This window comes from Hemitrygon akajei, chromosome 22 (assembly GCF_048418815.1).
Source record: "Hemitrygon akajei chromosome 22, sHemAka1.3, whole genome shotgun sequence".
Classification (NCBI taxonomy): domain Eukaryota; kingdom Metazoa; phylum Chordata; class Chondrichthyes; order Myliobatiformes; family Dasyatidae; genus Hemitrygon; species Hemitrygon akajei.
The window spans coordinates 46,176,344-46,197,453 of record NC_133145.1 but is presented as its reverse complement, the minus strand read 5'-3'; the positions used below and the strand labels follow the sequence as shown (position 1 = coordinate 46,197,453).

The 21,110-nt window shown below is 42.4% G+C and overlaps 1 protein-coding gene across 3 annotated transcripts in view; it reads right to left on the bottom strand.

The window, feature by feature from the left end:
• The window catches only part of fam20a (FAM20A golgi associated secretory pathway pseudokinase), an 83,519-nt gene that overhangs the window by 13,611 nt on the left and 48,798 nt on the right, over positions 1-21,110 (bottom strand). For all 3 annotated transcript variants that reach the window (XR_012095973.1, XM_073026142.1, XM_073026141.1), the window contains exons 7-10: positions 16,075-16,255; positions 9,738-9,847; positions 6,703-6,784; positions 719-778 (exon numbers count right to left, since the gene is read on the bottom strand). Coding sequence is in view for 2 of the 3 variants with exons in the window: in XM_073026142.1 (XP_072882243.1) it covers positions 719-778; positions 6,703-6,784; positions 9,738-9,847; positions 16,075-16,255 (433 nt within the window). In the remaining variant the exon portion in view is untranslated. The remainder of the gene's footprint in view (positions 1-718; positions 779-6,702; positions 6,785-9,737; positions 9,848-16,074; positions 16,256-21,110) is intronic.

The following is a 21,110-nucleotide window of genomic DNA, read 5'->3' as shown; positions in this document are numbered from 1 at the left end:
ACTTAACAGATTGGGCTCTGTTAGTCAGAAAGTCCAAGGTCCAATAACAGAGGGATGAGCTGATACCAAGCTGGTGAAGTTTGGCGATCGGCTTGGAGGGGGGTCACAGTATTGAATGCCGAACTAAAGTCAATGAACAGCATTCTGACATAAGAGTGGGGGCTATCCAGGCGGGTCAGGGCAGAGTGAAGTGCCGTGGAGATGCCGTCCTCTGTTGGCCTGTTGGTGGGGGTCCAGGGTAGTGGGCAGACAGGATTTCAGATGTGAAACAGTTATTGTAATTATGGTTTAATTTATGTATTGTACTGGTGCCAAAAAACAACAAATTTCGTGGCATAAGTCAATAATAATAAATCTGACTGTGATTCTGATTCAGAGAAGTCAGAAAATTCCTGTCTAGATTTCATATCTTGAACCCAAAGTATGGTATCAGAGTGAAAGGTTTCGAACGCACCAAAAGTTCAGATTTGCTGCTCTCAGCCATTAAATGGAATCAGGATAAGCCGGAGTTTGCCCAGTTCATTATCTTCATAAGGTCCAAAGCAATATGTCTAACACGGGAAATACATCACTGTCCTTGGGGATAAAATGAAAAATGCCCTGGTTTACACCCATATAATGCAGACTGACCCTCTGCTAAATCAGAGCCATATGGTGCTTGCAACATAGACGCAGCATTTTTCCCTCATTTTAGATCACGCTGACAGTGTGACTTTACCTGCAACACTGGGTCAGGGGTGCAAGGATGGAGAGTTCATCATGCGAGTGCTTCCCAAACCTAAGAGAAAGAAAGAAATGTGTTGTGATCTGGCTTGTCAGAGTTGACAGGAGAGCATTGCCATTCAGGTGCATTGTCAGAAATAGTTTAGCATTAACAGGTGTCTTTAGTACAAGTTCTCAGTGATTCATTAGACTGGCTGCTGCTTTGCTAAAGTAAGCACACAATTTAATGAATGCAATATAAAAGCATATCGAATCAATTATTCTGTCCTGTCTCAGCTCATCTGCTGTGGCAAACCTCTTCCATGTCTTTGTCCCTCTAGACCTAACTAGCTGGCCTTCCATACTTCACCCTGGACATTTATAATGATTCCAAATTCCCTTGCCCATAACTTAACTTCCAGCATCCTGTTCATCCATCACTCCTGTCCTTGGTGGCTCCTGGTCCAGCAGTAGCATAGTGCTAAAATTAACACCAGGCTTTCAAATCCCTTCACTGTCCCACTTCACTATCTGCAAAAATCTTTTAGAGTTACCTTTACTCCTCCATTCCTGACCTCTGAGTCAGCCCCACTTTTACTTAAGTCACATTGACATATCTTAAGTTTCAAGCCCTGAGTTCCAGTATTTCCCCTATACCTCTCTCATCAAAGTTACTCCTTCAAACCTGCCTCAGCTTAAGCTTATCTGCCATAATGTTTTCTGATGAGTTGGTGTCAAATCTTGTTCAAATATACACCTGCGAAGTGTTGTAAAACACTTCACCATGGTGAACCTGTTACATAAATATAGCGTTGTAGTGTTATATAAAAAGTCGCTTTGTAACAGATTAACTGCAAAAATAGTACATGCAGTGCAAATTTGCAAGAAATCTTTGTAAATTCTACTATAAATTGTAGTGTATTTAATATTTCAGTAATATTTGAATGATATTGTAAATACATTGTTTGATTAAGCACCCTTTGTTGTTTACATAATTCATTATGGGCTCTTTGTAAAAGTACATGAATGGCATACGTTATGATAACACCACGCCATAAGCGCACATCTCACTAAAGCAAAAACAAAGAGTATACGTTTATCCTGGTCTCCCATGCTTTCCTTTCCATGCATTTTTGGAGTTACAAAACATAAGGTAAATGACGGAGGTAACTTTTGTTAGTGATTAGAGTGACTTAGCAGGAGCTGGTGTAACAAGGGATAAAACCGGGAAATAAAGCAGTGAGTGAAAAGCAGTTCACGGACGCTGTATATCCCAGCTCTGCAGAGAATATGATCAGCAAAGCTTTGAGGTCACTTTTAGATTATAAAAACATCTGATTCATTTTAAACTGATCACTTAAAGCTCAGTATTTTTTTAAATGGTAAAACAAGAGATTCTGCAAATGGTGGATATCCAGAGTAGACACAAAATATTGGAGGAACTCAGCAGGTCAGGCAGCCTCTATGGAAGGAATAAAGAGTCAAAGTTTTGGGCTGAACCCCTACATCAGGATTGGGTAGGAAGGAGAAAGAAGCCAGAATAAGAAGGTGGGAGGGGAAAGGGGGGATGAAGCTAGAAGCTGGGGAGTGCCAGGTGGAAAAGGTAAAGGGCTAAAGAAGAAGGTCATAGATATTGCCTGACCTGCTGAGTTCCTCCAGCATTTTGTGTGTGTGTGTGTTGTTTTTAAATGGGCTGTTCCAAGATCAGAGTATCGCTGAATAATGTTAAATGTCTGCCAAGTAATCAACAACCAATATTCAGTGAAGTGATAGGATTTATCTTTGATAGTATTATCATTTGGTACTTAGTCACAAATAGCCACAAGCAATGTTTTACCAGATGGAAAGATGCATGGTTCTCCTCCCCCTTTTTCTTTCTTCTATGGCCTTCTGACCTCCCCTCTTGGATTCCCCCTTCTCCAGCCCTGTATTTCTTTCCCCAATCGACTTCCCAGCTCTTTGTTTCACTCCTCCCCCTCCCAGTTTAACCTATCACCTCGTGTTTCTCCCTCCCCAACCTTTTAAATCTACAACTCATCTTTTATCGTCCAGTCCTGCTGAAGGGTCTCGGCCCAAAGTGCCCACTGTGCTCTTTTCCATAGATGGCTCCTGGCCCGCTGAGCTCATTGCAAATGATATTGATTGAGGGATTACCACTGCCTACCTCCCCCGAGGATCGTCACCTTGTTGTGGTGGAGAGGCTTGCGAGTTTTTGAGATCCCGAGGGCAATGCTGCCTGGAGTTCAGCCATCTGGTACTTAGCTCCTGGTAGGTTAAAGGAGGGGTGGTTTCCAGACAAAGAGTAATCCAGTCAGAACCTCTACAATGGAGCTGGCGGAAGATGATGACACCTCACAATGGTGGTGAAGGTGGAGGAAGGCTGCTGCAGTGAAAGGCCCCCAGTCATCCTGCATTCCACGCCACTGAACTATGACCCCGCTCTGTCAGGAAGCGTGTGGTGGCTGTCGGAGCATCGTTAAACCAAGCGTGCCCACGTGTTCTCCATTAAGGATATATGGATCCCAGATCAGCCTCTCCAGCCACCTGAGGTCCCACAAATAGACAACCCCTTAGGAGAACATCATACTTGACTTGAGTGTTTGCTCTCCTACCCGATTCAGGGGCAACTGAGACACAGATGACTATAATCACCAAATGCTAACAAACTCTTGTCAATCCTGTCAATTTCCAGTGATCGCAACACCAGGTGGGATTGTTGAGGCATGATCCAAAATGTGAGTTTCTGTTTTTCCAACCAGGCAATAAGCTCCTTCAGTGAATTTTGGCCTGTATCACAGGACCTGGACAGAGTCGACAATTACTGGTAGCAAAGATATAAATCAATAGGGATGAGGGGCTGAACAAGTTTATTTTTCCGAAGTGCCTGCTCCTATCCCAATCAGAAAAAGTACTTTTGATCTAGTTTTCCAGTAAAGCAGCATAAGCATGATTAAAACCAGTGAGAAAGGAGGCTACTTCTAACAGAGAAGGGCCAGTAGTGTTTCTAAAATACTTCCTTTCGTATAACTGGAATTGCAACTCATGGGCAGGTCTCTAGTTCTGTGCTTGGTCTAAAGTACGGTTAACACTGAGTTTCTGCAGAATTCAGAAATAAAATAATATAGAAACACAGAAAAATAGGAGCAGAAGTAGGCCTTTTGTTTATTCTACCCTAGTCTGTCATTCAACACAATCACAACACATACTTCTGCTCTTTCCTATATATGCACAGGACTCAAAACAGTGAGATTTAACAAAAGATGTAGCAAGAAACAGGAGAATTTCTGCACCAATCTCACAACCTTCTGATCGAACATTGACAAAATCTCCACTGAAACAATTTGAGTGTTTATTCCTTTTGTTAATTTACACCTTTCTCTGCTGTTTTGCTGAATTTCCACCGTCTTATAAAAGACTGGTTCCCTGCAGAACTTTGATGTCAATTTTTTTTATTTCACAGTAGCTAAATTTGCCTGTGTACAGCAGTATGTTTCACTGCCTGGGTCCAAAAATAAGAACACGATCAATTGATATTTGTGTGTGTATAGAAAAATCTGATCCTGTCATGTTAAGAGAAATTATACAAAATGTTTAATACTAATGATAAATGCCTCAATATTGATCCTTTTGAAAATATGATCCACTTTATTTCATGCTATATTTGTCAATATCAGAACACAGTGCAGAGGATAGGATGTTAATTGTGAAGCTAGTGTCTCTGATTAAAATTACAGGAAGTCTATTGACTTCTGATACATATTGCTATAGCTGAAGGTAAACAAACAGGTCAGGAGGAATTGGAGAAGGATTGGTGATATAGCAAACCTTGGTTATAGGCTTCCACTGTTATACTTACTCAGGGTACATTTCTGTTATCTGAGATTTCTAATTTTAAAATGGAATCCTTTGCTGAAAAGGGTTGTAAAGTGATAGAGTATAACAACCTTTCAGCCCGACCTATCTCTGCTCTGTGAGCTTGCCATTTGCCAACACTTGGCTCATATCCCTCTCAACATTTCCAATCTATGTACCTGTCTGAATATCCTTTACCTGCTGTAGTTGTACCCACCTCTACCACTTCACCTGGCAGCTCGTTCCATACACCCATTATGCTCGGTGTGAAAAAAAATTGTCTCTCAGGCCTCTTAAATCCTTCCCCTCATCTTAAACACCGATGTCAGGATGCTGCCTGTTGACTCTTGCTCAGCGTTTAACACCATCATTCCCACAGTCCTGATCGATAAGTTACAGAGTCTGGGCCTCTGTACCTCCCTCTGCAATTGGATCCTTGACTTCCTAACCAGAAGACCACAATCTGTGCGGATTGGTGATTATATCTCCATCTCGTTGAGGATCAACGCCGGCGCACTTCAGGGGTGTGTGCTTAGCCCACTGCTCACCTCCCTCCATACCCGTGACTGCGTGGCTAGGTATAGTTCAAATACCATCTGTGAATTTGCTGATGATACAACTGTTGTTGGTAGAATCTCAGATAGAGATGAGAGGGCGTACAGGAGCGAGATATACCAGCTAGTTGAGTGTTGTCGCAGCAACAACCTGGCACTCAATGCCAGTAAGATGAGAGAGCTGATTGTGGACTTCAGGAAGGGTAAGATGAAGGAACACATACCAATCCTCATAGAGGGATCAGAAGTGGATAGAGTGAGCAGTTTCAAGTTCTTAGGTGTCAAGATCTCTGAGGATCTAATCTGGTCCCAATATTTCGATGTAGCTATAAAGAAGGCAAGACTGCGGCTATGTTTCATTAGGAGTTTGAAGAGATTTGGTTTGTCAACTAAAATACTCAAACACTTCAAGAGACATACTGTGGAGAACATTCTGACAGGCTGCATCACTGATTGGTATAAGGGGTGGGGGTGGGGGGGTGGCTACTACACAGGACTAAAAGAAGCTACAGAAATTTGTAAAATTAGTCAGCTCGATCTTGGGCACTAGCCTCCGTAGTACCCAAGACATCTTCAAGCATCTTCAGGAAGGTGACATCCATCACTAAGGACATGCCCTCTTCTCACTGTTACCATCAGGAAGGAGGTACAGAAGCCTGAAAGCACATACTCAGCAATTCAAAAATTGCTTCTTCACCTTTGCCATACATTCCTAAATGGGCATATTACCCATGAACACCACCTCACTTTTAAAATATATATATATAATTTCTGTTTCTGCACTATTTTTAATCTAGTCAATATATATATACTTACTGTAATTGATTGAGTTATTTATTTCCTTTCTATAACTATCATGTATTGCATTGCACTACTACCACAAAGTTAACAAATTCCATGACATATACTGGTGATGCTAAACCTGATTCTGATTCTGTGCTCACTCACGTTAAGCTCTCCTATCCTGGGTAAAAGACTCTGAACTTTCACCTTATCTATTCCCCTCATCAATTAAAATAAGGTCACACTCAGCCTCCTGCATTGCTGGAGCCTATCCAATCTCTCCTTATAACTTAAACCCGCCAGTTCCGGTAATATCCTTCCGAATCTTTTCTGCACTCTTTCCAGCTCAATGACATCCTTCCTATAGCTAGGTGACCAAGACTGCACATAATACTCTATGTATGGACTTTTGACTTCTATCATAATGCTTTGCACAATCTCAACTCTTGTACTCACTGCCCTGACCGATGCAGACAACTACCCCAAATGTGCTCTTCACCATCCTGTGTACCTTTCTGGGAACTATGTAATTGTACCCTTAGGTTTCTCTGTTGTACAACACGTTCAGGGGCCTCGCTACTCATTATGTTAGGTCCAGCTCTGCTTTAAATTCCCAAAACATAGCATTTCATACTTGTCCAAGATAAAGTCCACCTACCAAGCATTGGTAAACTTTCCCAGATGATTCCGCTATTATATCTTGGATAAAATTCCTTACTGTTTTAATCATATTTTACTTGCTCTCTTTAGATTCTGCACTGCTTATATTAATAGCATTTTATACTCAAATATAAACTATTAAAGCAATTACCCTCTGGCATTGTCGAAGTGAATGATATAGCCATCCTTTCCGAACTTTGTGAAGACTTCAAAGTGATGTCGATCCATATTCCCTGGAAGCAAATTTAGAAGAATTGACCACAGGAAAAGGTGTTCACCAGAAATGTTTGCAATTCTTTCTTGAAATATTCACTTTGACCTGATAAAAGCAGGTTATCATGAATCCCAAATATTCCTCACTGAAGCTAAGTTAAATCCTCTGAATTGACCCAAGTTCTTTTCTCTTTGAGGCAGCAATGCCTTTCAATCCTTTGGCAGATTTTCCTTGCACTTAAGCAATTAAAAAGGAATATCCTAGAAATTCAATGAGATTTGTTCAATGCTATGTGCTTGAAAAAGGACTTGCCCAGTAATAAAATGTGTTAACAACCATTCCCATGTTATTACACTGGAACAAGAAAATCTGCAGATGCTGGAAACCCAAAGCAACATTCACAAAGTGCTGGAAGGACTCAGCAACTGTGGAAAAGAGTAAACATTCAAAGTTCTGAGACCCTTCATCAGGACAGGAAGAAAACAAGAGAAGTTAGATCAAGAAGCTGGGGGGAAGGGAGGAAGAGGTGCAAGCTGGTAGGTGATAGGTGAAACTAGGAGAGGGGGAGGGGTGAAGTAAAGAGCTGGGAAACAGATAGGTGAAAGAGATAAAGGGCCAGAGAAAGGGAAATCTGATAGGAGAGGGTAGAAGACCATGGAAGACGGAAGACCGTCTGGGTAGCCTTCAAACTGATGGCGTGAACGTTGATTTCAAATACTTCCCGTATTTGTCCCCCCTTCACATTCCCATTCCCATTTTCCTCACTCACCTAATCACCTTACCTGCCCATCATTCACCCTCTAGTGCTCTTCCCCTTCGCTTTCTTCAATGGTCTTTTACCCTCTCCTATCAGATTCCCCTTTTTCCAGCTCTGTATCTCTTTTGCCAATCGACTTCCCAACTCTTTACTTCACCCCTTCCCCTCTCCCAGTTTCACCCACCACCTAGTACCTGGTACTTCTTTCTCCTTTCCCCCACCCCCTTCCTACTCCGACTTCTCTTTATTTTTCTCCAGTCCTGCCGGAAAGTCTTGGCCTGAAACATCGACGGTTTACTCTTTTCCATAGATGCTGTCTGGCCTGTTGAATTCCTCCAGGCTATTACACTGGAATTCTTCTCCTGGTTTTTTTCCAGTGTAGGCTGCACTTGCATGATTAACACAATGTTTCCAACCATTAACCACTGCACCACTAATTCGTGTCCACACTGCACCAGAATATGTGGATTCTGGATTGATCTCTACCATGACCCAAGGACCCACCATTAGACAACCCTTTAGAAGAACATCTTACTTGACTTGAAAGATCATGTTACCCTACTCTAACACAATGTAATTAAGAATGAAAGGAACAGGAGCAGCAGGAGACCAGTTGATCCTTTGTCCCTCTTCCACCATGCCACAAGAAGATATCTGATATTTAACCTCAGTGCCATTTCCCTGAACTAACCCCATATCCCACATTCCCTTCAAAAAATTCTATGGCCTCTATCCTGAATATGCTTAGCAACTAAACTTCTACAGCCCTCTTGAATTTCAACATTCATGATCGAATGGGTGAAGATATTTTCTCAAAATTTTCCCACCCACCTACCTTCCACTTCACCTTGTTTCACTAAGACCTGCCAGCTTGTACTCCTTCCCCTCCTGCCACCTTCTTATTCTAGCTTCTTTCTCCTTCCTTTCCAGTCCTGATGAAGCATCTCGGTCCAAAATGTAACAATTTTTCCCCCTTTCAATAGCTGCTGCCTGACCTGCTGAATTCCTCCAGCATTTTGCATGTGTTGCTCAAGAAATTTCTTCTAATCTCTTGTCTGAATGGACAAGGACTTAAACAATACTGTCAGGTTTTCTCTCTGCCCCACCTCAGACCTGGATTTCACCTTTTCTTTCTCATTCCCTACCAAGTGTAAAGGAAAAGAAGAGTGACATTGGTTAAAGCCTTTCTGTTGTTTGCGACTGAAGTCTGTAGCAATGGGCTCACAGACAAAATAAGAAGCGGTGAAACCACAGTGAAAGTGTCTAAAACGAAGATAAAAATCATTGTAGAGAAGATAATGTGTTGGGGAGAGGTAGATCCAGGCAAAGAATGGGGCTTGGAATATGTGTGAAAAATGCAGACTGAAAGAGGACTTGTGCACAATGGCAGCAAGAATTTCTTTGCCAGGTACAACTTAAACAGTGGGAGATGTAATGAAATGAAGCAGCGGACTAGTCTTCTGAACATCATGTTTCTTCATCATTTCTATTTTATTGCAAGCTGAAACAACATACCCTGATTCTGTTGTTTTTTAAAATTTATATTAATTTCCTTTCAATGCCCAAGAAGTTTCTGTAACCGTACATATGCTTTTATTCAGATTTGGGCTGAAAGCAGTCACGTTAATGTGCAGAAGTAAACTTGGCATCAGGAGACATTTATCTTGGCTTATACAAGATGCTAAATTGGATCCATCAGGGAAATGCTATCATGGGAGATAGAGGCATTCAGCAGCCTTTTCTGGTCTTTCAGAAATCCTTCCTAACTCTGGACAAAGTCAGCAAAGCTGCTTTTGCACTTGGGGAAAGTGAAATCGGTGAAGAGTAAGGCAACTTTCCATTTATTCCATTGTCAATAAGAGTGTAGGTGACCAAAGGGAAATTGATTAAATCTTAGGAAGGAACAAGATTCCACTTCAGAGTTATTGACTGCACCTGGTTAGGTTGCTACAACTTAGCTTCTTCCTATGGCATTGGACAAAAGAAATGAGCAGACACTGACAAAGGATGCTGTGGCCAATTGTACCAATTCTTGGGGGTACCTTGTTGCTGGAAGGGAAATACACAAAAAGCACTCTTAGCTCAGTGCCATAGGACAGGACAAAGAAAATCTAGACACAGACTACTCTGGCATCAACTTTATCCACGAGTTAATCTGCCCAGTTCACGGAACTCATTACGCATCATGAAAATCTCTTTCCTTTCAAATGTTTACCTGTTAAAAAATCAAAAATAGCCATATCGATGACGTTCAGCAACCTACTGCCAGTATTGTATGGAGGAGTTTTTTTGATCTTTATACAATAGTTTGGATTGATTTCCCACCTAAAGGAGAAAAAAGCAATAACAAGCTTTTAGAACTCATGGTCAAAGAAAACACTAACCACACATCATCATATTAACAGAATTGGTAGTCACAGCACATTGGACCCACTCTACCTCTCTTTACACGGAAAAGTTCTATCTGATAGTACATACCTGAGTTGCTGCTGCAGGTAAGCTTTTCATTGCAGTCATGCAGACATGTACTCAAGCACGTGACAATAAACTCAACTTGGCTTTGAAATAGAAACAAGCAAAGAGAGCCCGACCTGGGTGCAATTCTGCACAAGTAATGACGCCATTGCCCACTGTGATTCTTGATCACACTGTGATACCGGCATCTACACTATTACTTGGAGTTTCTGGGAGCAAATCTGCAAATTTAAGATTCACTTGTAGTTCAGTTAGGAGTATATTGCACCACTTTGTGGCTTTGTTTGTGATTTAGAGGAATTGACACTTTTACAAATCATCTTAGCCTGTTCAAGTAGCACCCAAAGCCCATGAGCTCTGATGAAAGCCATTGTGGGGAATTGTTCATGCATCTGAAAGCTCAAATACTCAGGCATAAGGGACTAGAATCAATCTTTTAGAGGGTATCGATAAGACGACTAGCAATATAGGGTGGGGTGACACCTCACCACCGGGAGGCAGAAACATATCCAACAAAGAAGGCTCTATTCTCACAGAGTCCTGCGCAATATCTTTGCAGGCTTGAGTTTTCAGTGGCAGTCATGATAGAGATATGGGGAAGACCTTATGTTTAGCTCCTGTGCCAGGACTGCTGTCTCCTTTGAAGTAAAGGTCACCTTCATTGCACAGGTTCACACTAAGCAGTGACAGGAGATTGCTGCTTTGTCTCCCAATCTGCCCCTCGCTGGTGCTTTATTTACAGAGGATGACCTTCCATACTTTGAGAACACAGTGGCACGGTAGTACAATCACTTCCAGTGCCGGCGATCACTGATCAAATTCCACTGCTGCCAGTGAGCAGTTTGCACATTCTCCTCGTGACCTCGAGGGCTTCCTCTCAGCGCTCCCAGTTCCTCCCACATTCCTAATCTGTACAGTTTGGGTTGGGGAGTAGTACACACGCCATCTTGGCGTCGGAAGTGTGGTGACACCCCCAGCACACAAGTGAGGACAGGCTTTCCATTAACAGAAAAAGTTGCCACTCACTGAATGCACAGGTCATGCTGGATTATCAGAAGCTGTTCATCGTGGTAAATAAGCACGACCATAAAACCATAATACATAGGACCAGAGTTAGGCCATTCAGCCCATCGAGTCTGCTCCCGCGTTCAATCATAGCTGAGTTATTTTCCATCTCAACCCCTTTCTCCTCATAATCTTTGGCATCCTAACTAATCAAAAACCTGCCATCTCCACTTTAAATATACGCAATGATTTGGCCTTCACAGCTGTCTGTGGCAGAGAATTCCACAGATTCACCACCCTCTGCCAAAAGAAAGTCCTCCTGATCTTAATGCTGAAGGGATGTCCTTATATTCTGAGGCAGTGTCCACTGGTCCCAGACTCTCCCACTATTGGAAATATACTCTCCACATCCATTCTATCTAAGCCTTCCAATGTTCAATAGGTTTCAATGAGATTCCCCCCCTCATTCTTCTAAACTCCAGTGAGTACAAGTTTGGGTCTGCATCCTTAGGAGCTCAGAAGATTGAAGAGTGACCTTATTCAAATATAGAAGACTCTACGACATTTGCACCTGTGAAGTTTTCATTCTTAAGGACAATGAACTGCTTGACACCTTCAAGGACTGCCTGTGTGCAGAAGGACAGACCCTGGGAGACAAGGATGATCTTCTCTTTTCCCACCTCCTTGTTCATGCATGACTCCTCCACTCTGCTGCAGATCACTGCTATAATTAATGGCCTGCAGGTACTAGGATCATTGTGAAGAATGGCACTGCTCTTACAAAACGTTGCCATCAGTCAAAGTAAATTAATTATCAAAATACATACACATAAGTCACTATATATACTACCCTGAGATTCAGTTTACTGCAGGTATTTAATGGAAAAGAAAGAAATACAATAGAATTCATAATAAACTGTGCTTAAATAAGGACTGACAAACAACCAATGTGTAAAGACAAATTCTTCAAATTAAAAAAGTAATATTGAAAACATGCATTGTAGAGTCCTTGAAAATGAGTCTGTGGGTTGTGGAATCAGTTCAGAGTTGAGGTGAGTGGTTATCCGCATCAGTTCAGGAGCCTGATGGTTGTAGGGTAAAAGCTGTTCCTGTACCTCATGGTATGGGACCTGAGGCCGATGGTGGTAGTGAGGAGAGAGCACGACCTGAATGGCGGGAGTCCTTGATGATGGATGTTGCTTTCTTGTGGCTGCACTCGTTGTAGAGTGGGGAGGGCTTTGCCCGTGATGGTCTGGGCTGTCTCCACCACTTTCCATACACTTTTCCATTCCTGGGAATTGGTGTTACCACACCAGGCCGTGATCCAATCAGTTTGGATATTCTTCACTGTGCATCTACAGAAGCTTGTCAAAGTTTTAGGTGTCAGGATTTTAGATGTCCAAAGTTTTAGGTGTCCAATATCCTCCAAGCTATTGTACAGATTCTTTTATTGTGTGTTGGAGATTGCTCAAGCCATAAAGAGGCAGCAACATATTCTGGAGGATGGAGCCCCAGAGCTTATAGATCAGCCTGGAGAGGAGGAGAAGTCAGAGGAAGAAGCACAGGAGTGGAAACCCCCAGATGAAGTCCCACAACATAATTTACCAGCAGTGGGTAAGAGGGAGGCTGACATTGCCAGGTGAGAAGCGACTCCTTGCAGAAAGCATAATATAATCACTATGCATAGTTTCAAGCTTAAACAAAATGAATATAGACAGATTTCTCTAGTGTCTTGCATCACGTAAATGCTCCCTGTAGACCTTTCACTTCCTCCTTTACAGGTGCATTGGCACCGCTCAGTACATACCAAAGGCAGGCTCCATTAGCCACTTATTCTAATGACTTGCTGCAGAACCTGGATCACCTGTCAACTGAGCTAGAATACAGAACACTACAGCACAGGAACAGGCCCTTCAGCCCACAATGTTGTGCTGGACTAATTGAGAGCCTAAATAAATTAATCCCTGCTGCCTACATTCTCTGCACACTCACATGCCTATCTAAGAACCTCTATCATATTTGCTCGTATTACCACTTCTGGTAGAGCATTTCAGGCATTCACCACTCTCCATGTAAAAACTTGCCCTGCACATCTCCCTTGATCTTCCCCCCCCCCCCCCCACCACCTTAAATACATGCCTTTAGGTATTAGACACATTGACTCTGAAAAGAAGATGTCAACTCTCCATCAATGCCTCTCATAATCTTATAAACTGCTATCAGGTGTCAGCTCAGTTTCTGCTGCCGTGGAAAAGGCAGTCGAAGATTGTCCCACCTCTCCTCGTAGCTCATGATCTCTGATCCAGGCAGCATTCTGATACACCTGTCCTGCACCTTTCCAAAGCCTCCACATCCTTTCTGAATGACAGACTGAATGCAATATTCCAGATACGGACTAACGGGAGTTCTATAAAGCTCCAACATAACTTCCCAACTCTTGTGCTTAGTGCCTTGGCTACTAAAGGCAAGCCTGCCATACTTCCTTGCATCTTATCCACCTGAAAGCTATTAATTAGGTAATAAGACCATTAGACATTGGAGCAGAATTAGGTCATTTGGCCCATCAATTGTTCCCTGCCACTTGATCATGGCTGACTTATATACCCGCTCAACCTCACATTTCTGGCATTCTTCCTATAACCTTCGTCACCCTTAAAATCAAGAAACTTTTCCATTAAATACACTCTATGACTTGACCTCCACTATTGCCTATGACAATGAATTCCACAGATTCACCACCCTCTGGGTAAAGAAATTCTTCACCTCCGTTCTGACCATATCTTTCTGCACACAGTTGCCCTTCACTTTTCCTTGTCTCTGTTTCTCTCTGCTGGTGTAATCGTTGTTTCAGCTTGCCAGCCCTTTGTGCTGCCGGTTAACATCGAAGCAGAGCAGTTGCAGCCGCCGAGAGAAATAAAGAGACTGGCATTCAAAGGGTAAGCAGGGGTTAGCATTTCCACTCACTCATGTCCAACACCCCTCATCAATCAGAACCAACCTATAGGATTCCAGCTGAGAGCCGTATAAATTCATTGCAGAAATGGGTAAGTCCATTGGCAATGATTGCTGATCCGACTGTGTTTAGCAAAGTGATCCAATCAATGCACTCCACCTCTTCCCTGTGCGATCTGTCATTTCACACTGCTCTCTCACATGAGACTCCACAGCCTACGGACTCACTTTCAAGGACTCTACAACTCATGCTCTCGGTATTATTTAATTCTTTGCACAATTACTCTTCTTTTGCACGTTGGTCGTTTGTCAGTCTGTGTTATTTTTTTCAGTGCTACAGCGTGGAGTAGACTGTTCCGGCCCTTCGAGCTGCGTCGCTTCAGCAACCCCTGATTAAGCCTAACCTAATCATGGGACAATTTGCAATGACTAGTTAAACTAGCCGGTACATCTTTGGACGGTGGGGGAATCCTGGAAGACCCAGAGAAAACTCATTCATTCCACAAGGAGCGCGTACAGAGACTCCTTACAGAACGGCACCAGAATTGAACTCTTAACTTCGAAATGCCGAGATGTGATAGTGCCACGCTAACAGCTATGCTATAATGGCACCCACAATGTATAGCTCTCATAATTTCTATTGTATTTCCTTATTTTCCTGTAAATTCCCGCAAGAAAATGAATTTCAAGGTTGTATACAGTGACATATTTGTACTTAGATAATAAATTTACTTTGACGTTTAATTCACCTCATGACGGTGGCTGACAATAGAAGGGACACCTTCCTGAAGGTTTTCCCAGAGCAAACTCTCTCATACTTTCCTGTCTTTCACACAATTCTAGTTACTGGAACGTGTGCAAAGCACGTGAAAGTAACTTGGCATTGGCCCTCAGGTGCCATTACAGGCAGACCAGCAGGCTTGAGTATGCAATCTCCCAATGCGATGGGCAGCTCCGCTCAGTCTAACCCATAGCAGGAAGGCCTCATTGTAATGAACAAGCCCTGAAGTACTGTCACAAGCACTCATTTATCAGGCTTCTGAAGTGGGAACAGCAGCAGCCCCTGCCACAATGCCAGTAGATACCAGAACATTCTCAATTACACCCATCATAGTGGATGCAATTGGAAAACAAAGAAATTTTTTATCAATGGTTTGATGGGAGTGAAGGGGCCTGTATATTGTTCTTAAGATGTGTCTGCGGTCGCTGATGTGGATGCTTGCTTATTTACCACATAAAATATGTGATAAATATTTTATCACTTACAAATATGATATATTTATATGTGATATACTAAATGCATCAATGGAAATTAATAAACAGTTGACATTCTGGGCCAAGGCCCATCTTCGGGACTGAAAATAAGGGGGGAAGATACCAGAATGAAAATTGGGAGGAGGCGAAGGAGGGTAGCTGGAATGCGATAAGCGAAGCAAAAACAAGAGAAAATCTGCAGATGCTGGAAATCCAAAGCAACATGCACAAAGCTGGAGGAACTCAGCAGGCCAGGCAGCATCCATGGAAAAAAGTACTGTTGACATCTCGGGCCGAGACCCTTTGGAAGTCCTGTGTTGAGAGGTGAAGCAAAGTGGGTGGGAAAGATAGAAGGCTGGAGAGGAAGAGATCTGATAGGAGAGGAGAGTGGACCACAGGAGAAAGAGAAGGAGGAGGGAACCCAGGGGGAGGTGATAGACAGATGAGAAGAGGTAAGATGCCAGAATGAGGAATAGAAGGGAGGGGGGAGGGAGTTTTTTTTAACTGGAAAGAGAAATCAATGTTCATGCCATCAGATTGGAGGCTACCCAGACGGAATATAAGGTGTTGCCCCTCCACCTTGAGGGTGGCATCATCTTGGCATAAGAGGAGGCCATGGCGTGACATATTGCAAATATTTCATGTCCATATCAAAGATCAAGGATCATCTTTATTTGCCATGTACCTTTTACATGTATTAGGTATTTGCTGTGGTGTCTTTGTCAGGGCACTGCATGCACCAAGAAGCAGCAACATTTCACAATTATCACTAAACCAGTTACATTTCAGCTGCCACCATTGACATAGAAAGATTGCTGTATTTTCCTGAAGACAAATCAAGTGTACCAACAAACCTAAGGCCTTACTCTGCTTTATCTGCAAACGTGTAGGACCTGCTCCAGGGGTTTGTGATGAGCTCTCGCTGGGCAATGTGCAGGTCAGGCAGAAAGGCAGATACGGACCCTTCCAGCTGGTGTGGCCTCCCGCAAACTGCGTACTCGGTCTTACAGGAGTAAAGGCATTTTGAATAGAAACATACATTGTTGTCTGTAGAAGAACAGAAAGAGCACAGTTATTCATTTTCTCATGGCCTTGTCTAAGATCTAAATCCTAGAGTTGACAGATAACTAGGATCGTTAGTGCTGGTGCATTGAAATCTGAGAGTTTGTATTGCTTCAGAAATTGTTGACACGGATCACAAAAGCAATCTATTAGAAAGAAAGGAAACGGCAAAGGAGATATAAGCACTTATTGCCTGACTTGCCAAGGTACTGTAAAGAATTCTTAAAGATGTTTCTGAACAATCTTTCCCTCTTTGGATGGGTGTGTTGTTCATTGGCATCAGCTGACTTCCGATGGTGCAGGCATGAGAATATAGTTTGTACTAAAAAAAAACCTGACAGAAATTCTGAAATAAAAACAGAAACTCAGCTGGTCAGGAAGTACCTGTGGAAAAAGCAGAGTTCATGTTTCAGATCGAAGTCTCTTCATCAGAACTCAGAAAGAGAGAAAACCAATCTGTTTAAAGCTGCTGAGGGATGGATAGAATAGAGAGTATGTCTCTGATAAGGTAAGGCCTAGGGCACCCAGCTAATTCTGATATCTACAGAGTTATAGAATATTGAACAATACTGCAGAGGACAGCCCATTCAGCTCATATTTTTGTGACAGTCTTGATACCAATTTATATTAAATGTCTTCCTGCATATCCTCTATATCCTTCCAGTCCGTCATATTCGGTGTTTATCTAAAAGCTTTTTAAATACTATCAAACAGCCTGCTTCCACTACTACCCTGGTAGTCTTTTCCAGGCACTCTCCATTCTCTGCATTAAAAAAACAACACGTGTATTAAGGTCTGGACGTGTATTCACTGGAATTCAGAAGAAGGAGGGGAGACCTCATTGAAACCTATTGAATGGCGAAAGGCCAAGACAGGGTGGATGTGGAGAGGATGGTTCCTATGTTGGGACAGTTGAAGACCAGAGGACACAACCTCAAAATAGAGGGGCGTCCTTTTAGAACGGAGATTAGGAGGAATTTCTTTCCTTTTTCAATATTTTTACTAATTTCTGCATAGAAGAATACAGAGGTCAAGAAAATACATATTATGAAACAAAAGAAAGATATAATAATACCAAATACATTATATTTGAATCACATTAACAAACTCCTTACCCTATATTCATGTAGATTAGATTAATTCATATGTTGATATGAATAATTTACATATATATATATATAAAATCTAACCCCAGTACCAAAGCCGAAGCTGTTTGTTAAAGAAAAAAAGGAAAAAAAAACCCTTATCAGACAGTGAAATATGCTATTAACCAGCATCTATACTTTAATGGGAAATCAAAGCTTTTGAAAATAATTCAAAAACGGTCCCTAGGAGGAATTTCTTTAGCCAGAGAGGGGTGAATCTATGGAATTCTTTGTCACACGCAGCTGTGGAGGCCAAGCCTATGTGTATATTTAAGGCAGAGGTTGACACATTCTTGACTGGTCAGAGCATGGAGGGATACAGGGAGAAGGCAGGAGATTGGGGCTGAGAGGAAAAATGGATCAGTCATGATGAAATGGGCCAAATGGCCTAATTCTGCTCCCATGTCTTATGGTCTTATGTTACCTTTAAGCTCCGCCCCCACCCCACCAACCTTAAAAGCAGGTACTCTGGTGAACGACATTTCTACTCTAGGGCAAAGGTTCTTACTGTCTACCCTACCTACAGCATGATATTAAAAAACCTCTATCAGATCTGGTTCGAGGATTCATTTGGTTCATAGATGAAGTAAGAGGGTGAGTTATTAGGTTCTCTCTAGGAGATTAAATAATAGGAAAAGACAGTTTTAGCTTGTGAAATATAAGTATCGACAGACAAATATCACGCTTCAGTCAGTTAGATAATTTATACATTGAGTTGTCAGATTTAAAATGTTACAGGTTTGGCTCATACTCCATTCTTGCTATGCAGAAGTCCCCTCTCATGGTGAAATAGTTTTGCATTTTTGAAAGATAATGAAATGCTTCAAAGTTTATCATGAAAGCAGAAAATTAAAGAATACCAGAACAGAAGCACTTGCACAGAACTACATGAGTCGATGTAATTTGGATTTTACAAGTCAAATCAATTTAGGGGATCTAGTCACTTTACAATTTAACTCTCACGCCGTTCACACCGACTGCGCATTATAACAGCCGTCCGGCAGTGCTTGCGCAGTACCAAGCAGAAGCAGAACGAATTGCTGCTGAATTTAGACATTGAGAGCAGTGGTCTGAAGACTTTGCAATGTCACTATCTGAGTGAAGACCTCAGGAAAGGGCACTGTCTCTGCATCTCTCTTTACTGCTGGAAAGATTATCATTCATTTAACCTAACAACCAGGGTAATTTGTTAACACAACTTATGATGGAGGTAAATTATGGTTTTCATCCACTGTCGTTGATGGTTCTGGCCATTTCTGTTTTTAATACCTTACAAAAGAATGAGTCCCCCGGAGGAGGTCCTTTGTTAATATTCCTGGAAAATTCAATGTGTTTTAGGGAGGTATAAGTGCTAGGATTTACTGGTGATAGAAAACACAAAGGTCATAGAACACGGAACATAGAGGATAGAACAGGAACAGGCCTTTCGGCCTAAACATAGAGGATAGAACAGGAACAGGCCTTTCGGCCTAAACATAGAGGATAGAACAGGAACAGGCCTTTCGGCTTGAACATTGAGGATAGAACAGGAACAGGCCTTTCGGCCTGAACATTGAGGATAGAACAGGAACAGAAAGGCCTGAACATAGAGGATAGACCACAGACATCTCACCTCTCCCGGAAGTTCCAGGAGTCTCCCACATATTGACAGTGGTTCCCTGATGCCTGCAAATTATATACAATATCCCGGAAATCAATTTTTTTGAGAACAAGCGACCAAGGTGGGGGGGGGGGAGAGAGAGAGATAGGGAGAGGGAGAGAGGGAGAGAGAGAGAGGGAGAGAGAGAGAGGGGAGAGAGAGAGGGAGAGAGAGAGAGGGGGGAGAGAGAGAGAGGGGAGAGAGAGAGGGGAGAGAGAGGGGGGAATGGGAGAGGGGGGTGAGAGGGGAGGGGGTGAGAGGGGAGGGGGGAGAGGGGGAGAGGGGGAGGGGGGAGAGGGTGGGAGGGTGAGGGAGAGGGAGAGGGAGAGGGAGAAAATGAGAATGAATCCTGATTGGTCTCTCTTTGTGCTAAGTAGACCAATCAGTTTTCTCTGTGGGCGGGCTGTACAGTCGACCTCTCTCTCATTTTCATTGTCCATCAGTTCAGTTTAGTGTCCTGCAGCCCTATGACAGAGTGTTCCAAAAAAAGAAAATATAAAACGTACTTCTCCCCAGACAACACTGAAGTGTACCCCTGCCTAATAGGGGTCAAAAATAATGACAGTGTTGCTCGCTGCACTGTTGCAGCAGTGACTTTTCTATTGTCCATGGTGGGTTAAATGACTGTAAAAGGCATGTTGAGGTGAGTTTAACAGGTGTCATTCATTAGCATAGCTAACGTTATTTAAACTAGCTGGCTAGCTGCTAAGGAGCTACTCTATTGATGTCCTACGTGATGAGGCCAAACTCCCTGTAGACTTGCAAAATGGTCAAATTTGCCAAGCAAGTCACATCACAGTACAAGAAAAGTTTGAAAAAGAAATAGAAAAGCTATTTGCATCAGCATTTAGTTATTAGCATTGAAACTGCCAACAAAATACTCAACAAGGAATATATGTGTGTGTGTGTGTGTGTGTGTGTGTGTGTGTGTGTGTGTGTGTGTGTGTAAATAGTTTCAATATGTGATCAAATAAATTTTTGTGTTCTTTCATAATCAAATGTCCTGTATACATACACCCTTGGAGATTGACTGGGGGTGGTTGGGATATGGGGTTGCAGGAGGCGGGGGTGGTGGTGCTACCTCCCCAAAATGAGTTTTTGCAGGGTGGGATGTCTGAGAACAGGAACAGGCCTTACGGCTTAAACATAGAGTATAGAACAGGAACAGGCGTTTTGGCCTGAACATTGAGTGTAGAACAGGAACAGACCTTACGGCTTAAACATAGAGTATAGAACAGGAACAGGCGTTTCGGCCTGAACATTGAGTGTAGAACAGGAACAGGCCTTATGGCTTAAACATAGAGTATAGAACAGGAACAGGCGTTTCGGCCTGAACATTGAGGGTAGAACAGGAACAGGCGTTTCGGCCTGAACATTGAGGGTAGAACAGGAACAGGCCTTACAGCCTGAACATAGGGGATAGAAGAGGAACAGGCATTTTGGCCTGAACATAGAGGATAAAACAGGAACAGGCCTTACAGCCTGAACATAGAGTATCGAACAGAACAGGCTATTTGGTCCACAATGTTTTCCCTAAACATGATGCAAATTAAACTAAATCTCTACTGTCTGCACATGGTTCGTTTCCCTGCATTCCCTGCATATACACGTGTCTGTCTAAAAGCCTTTTAAACACCAGTATCGTATCTGATTACTCCACTATATCTGGCAATCTGTTCCAGGCATCTCCCACACTATATATTATAAAAAGTTGCCCTGCACATCTTCTTTAACCTCTCCCCCAGCCTACCCAACCCTCACCTTCTGTTGATGTGTGGGACACACAAGTGGCTTCATATCGTCAACAAGTTGAGGAAAGAGTCAAATTATTATTGTTGTTTAATTAATTATTATTATTTTAATTGATAATAATATCCTTTGTATTTGCACAGATTGCCACATTGGCTGCTTGTAGTTTTTCTTTGATTCTATCGTAGTTCTTTGTTCTACTGTGGATGTCTGCAAGGCACATATGCACTTTGATCTTAAGATTACTTTTTGAACTTTGACATTTAATCAGAACAGGGAGAAGTCACAGATAACAGTTTTGTAATCA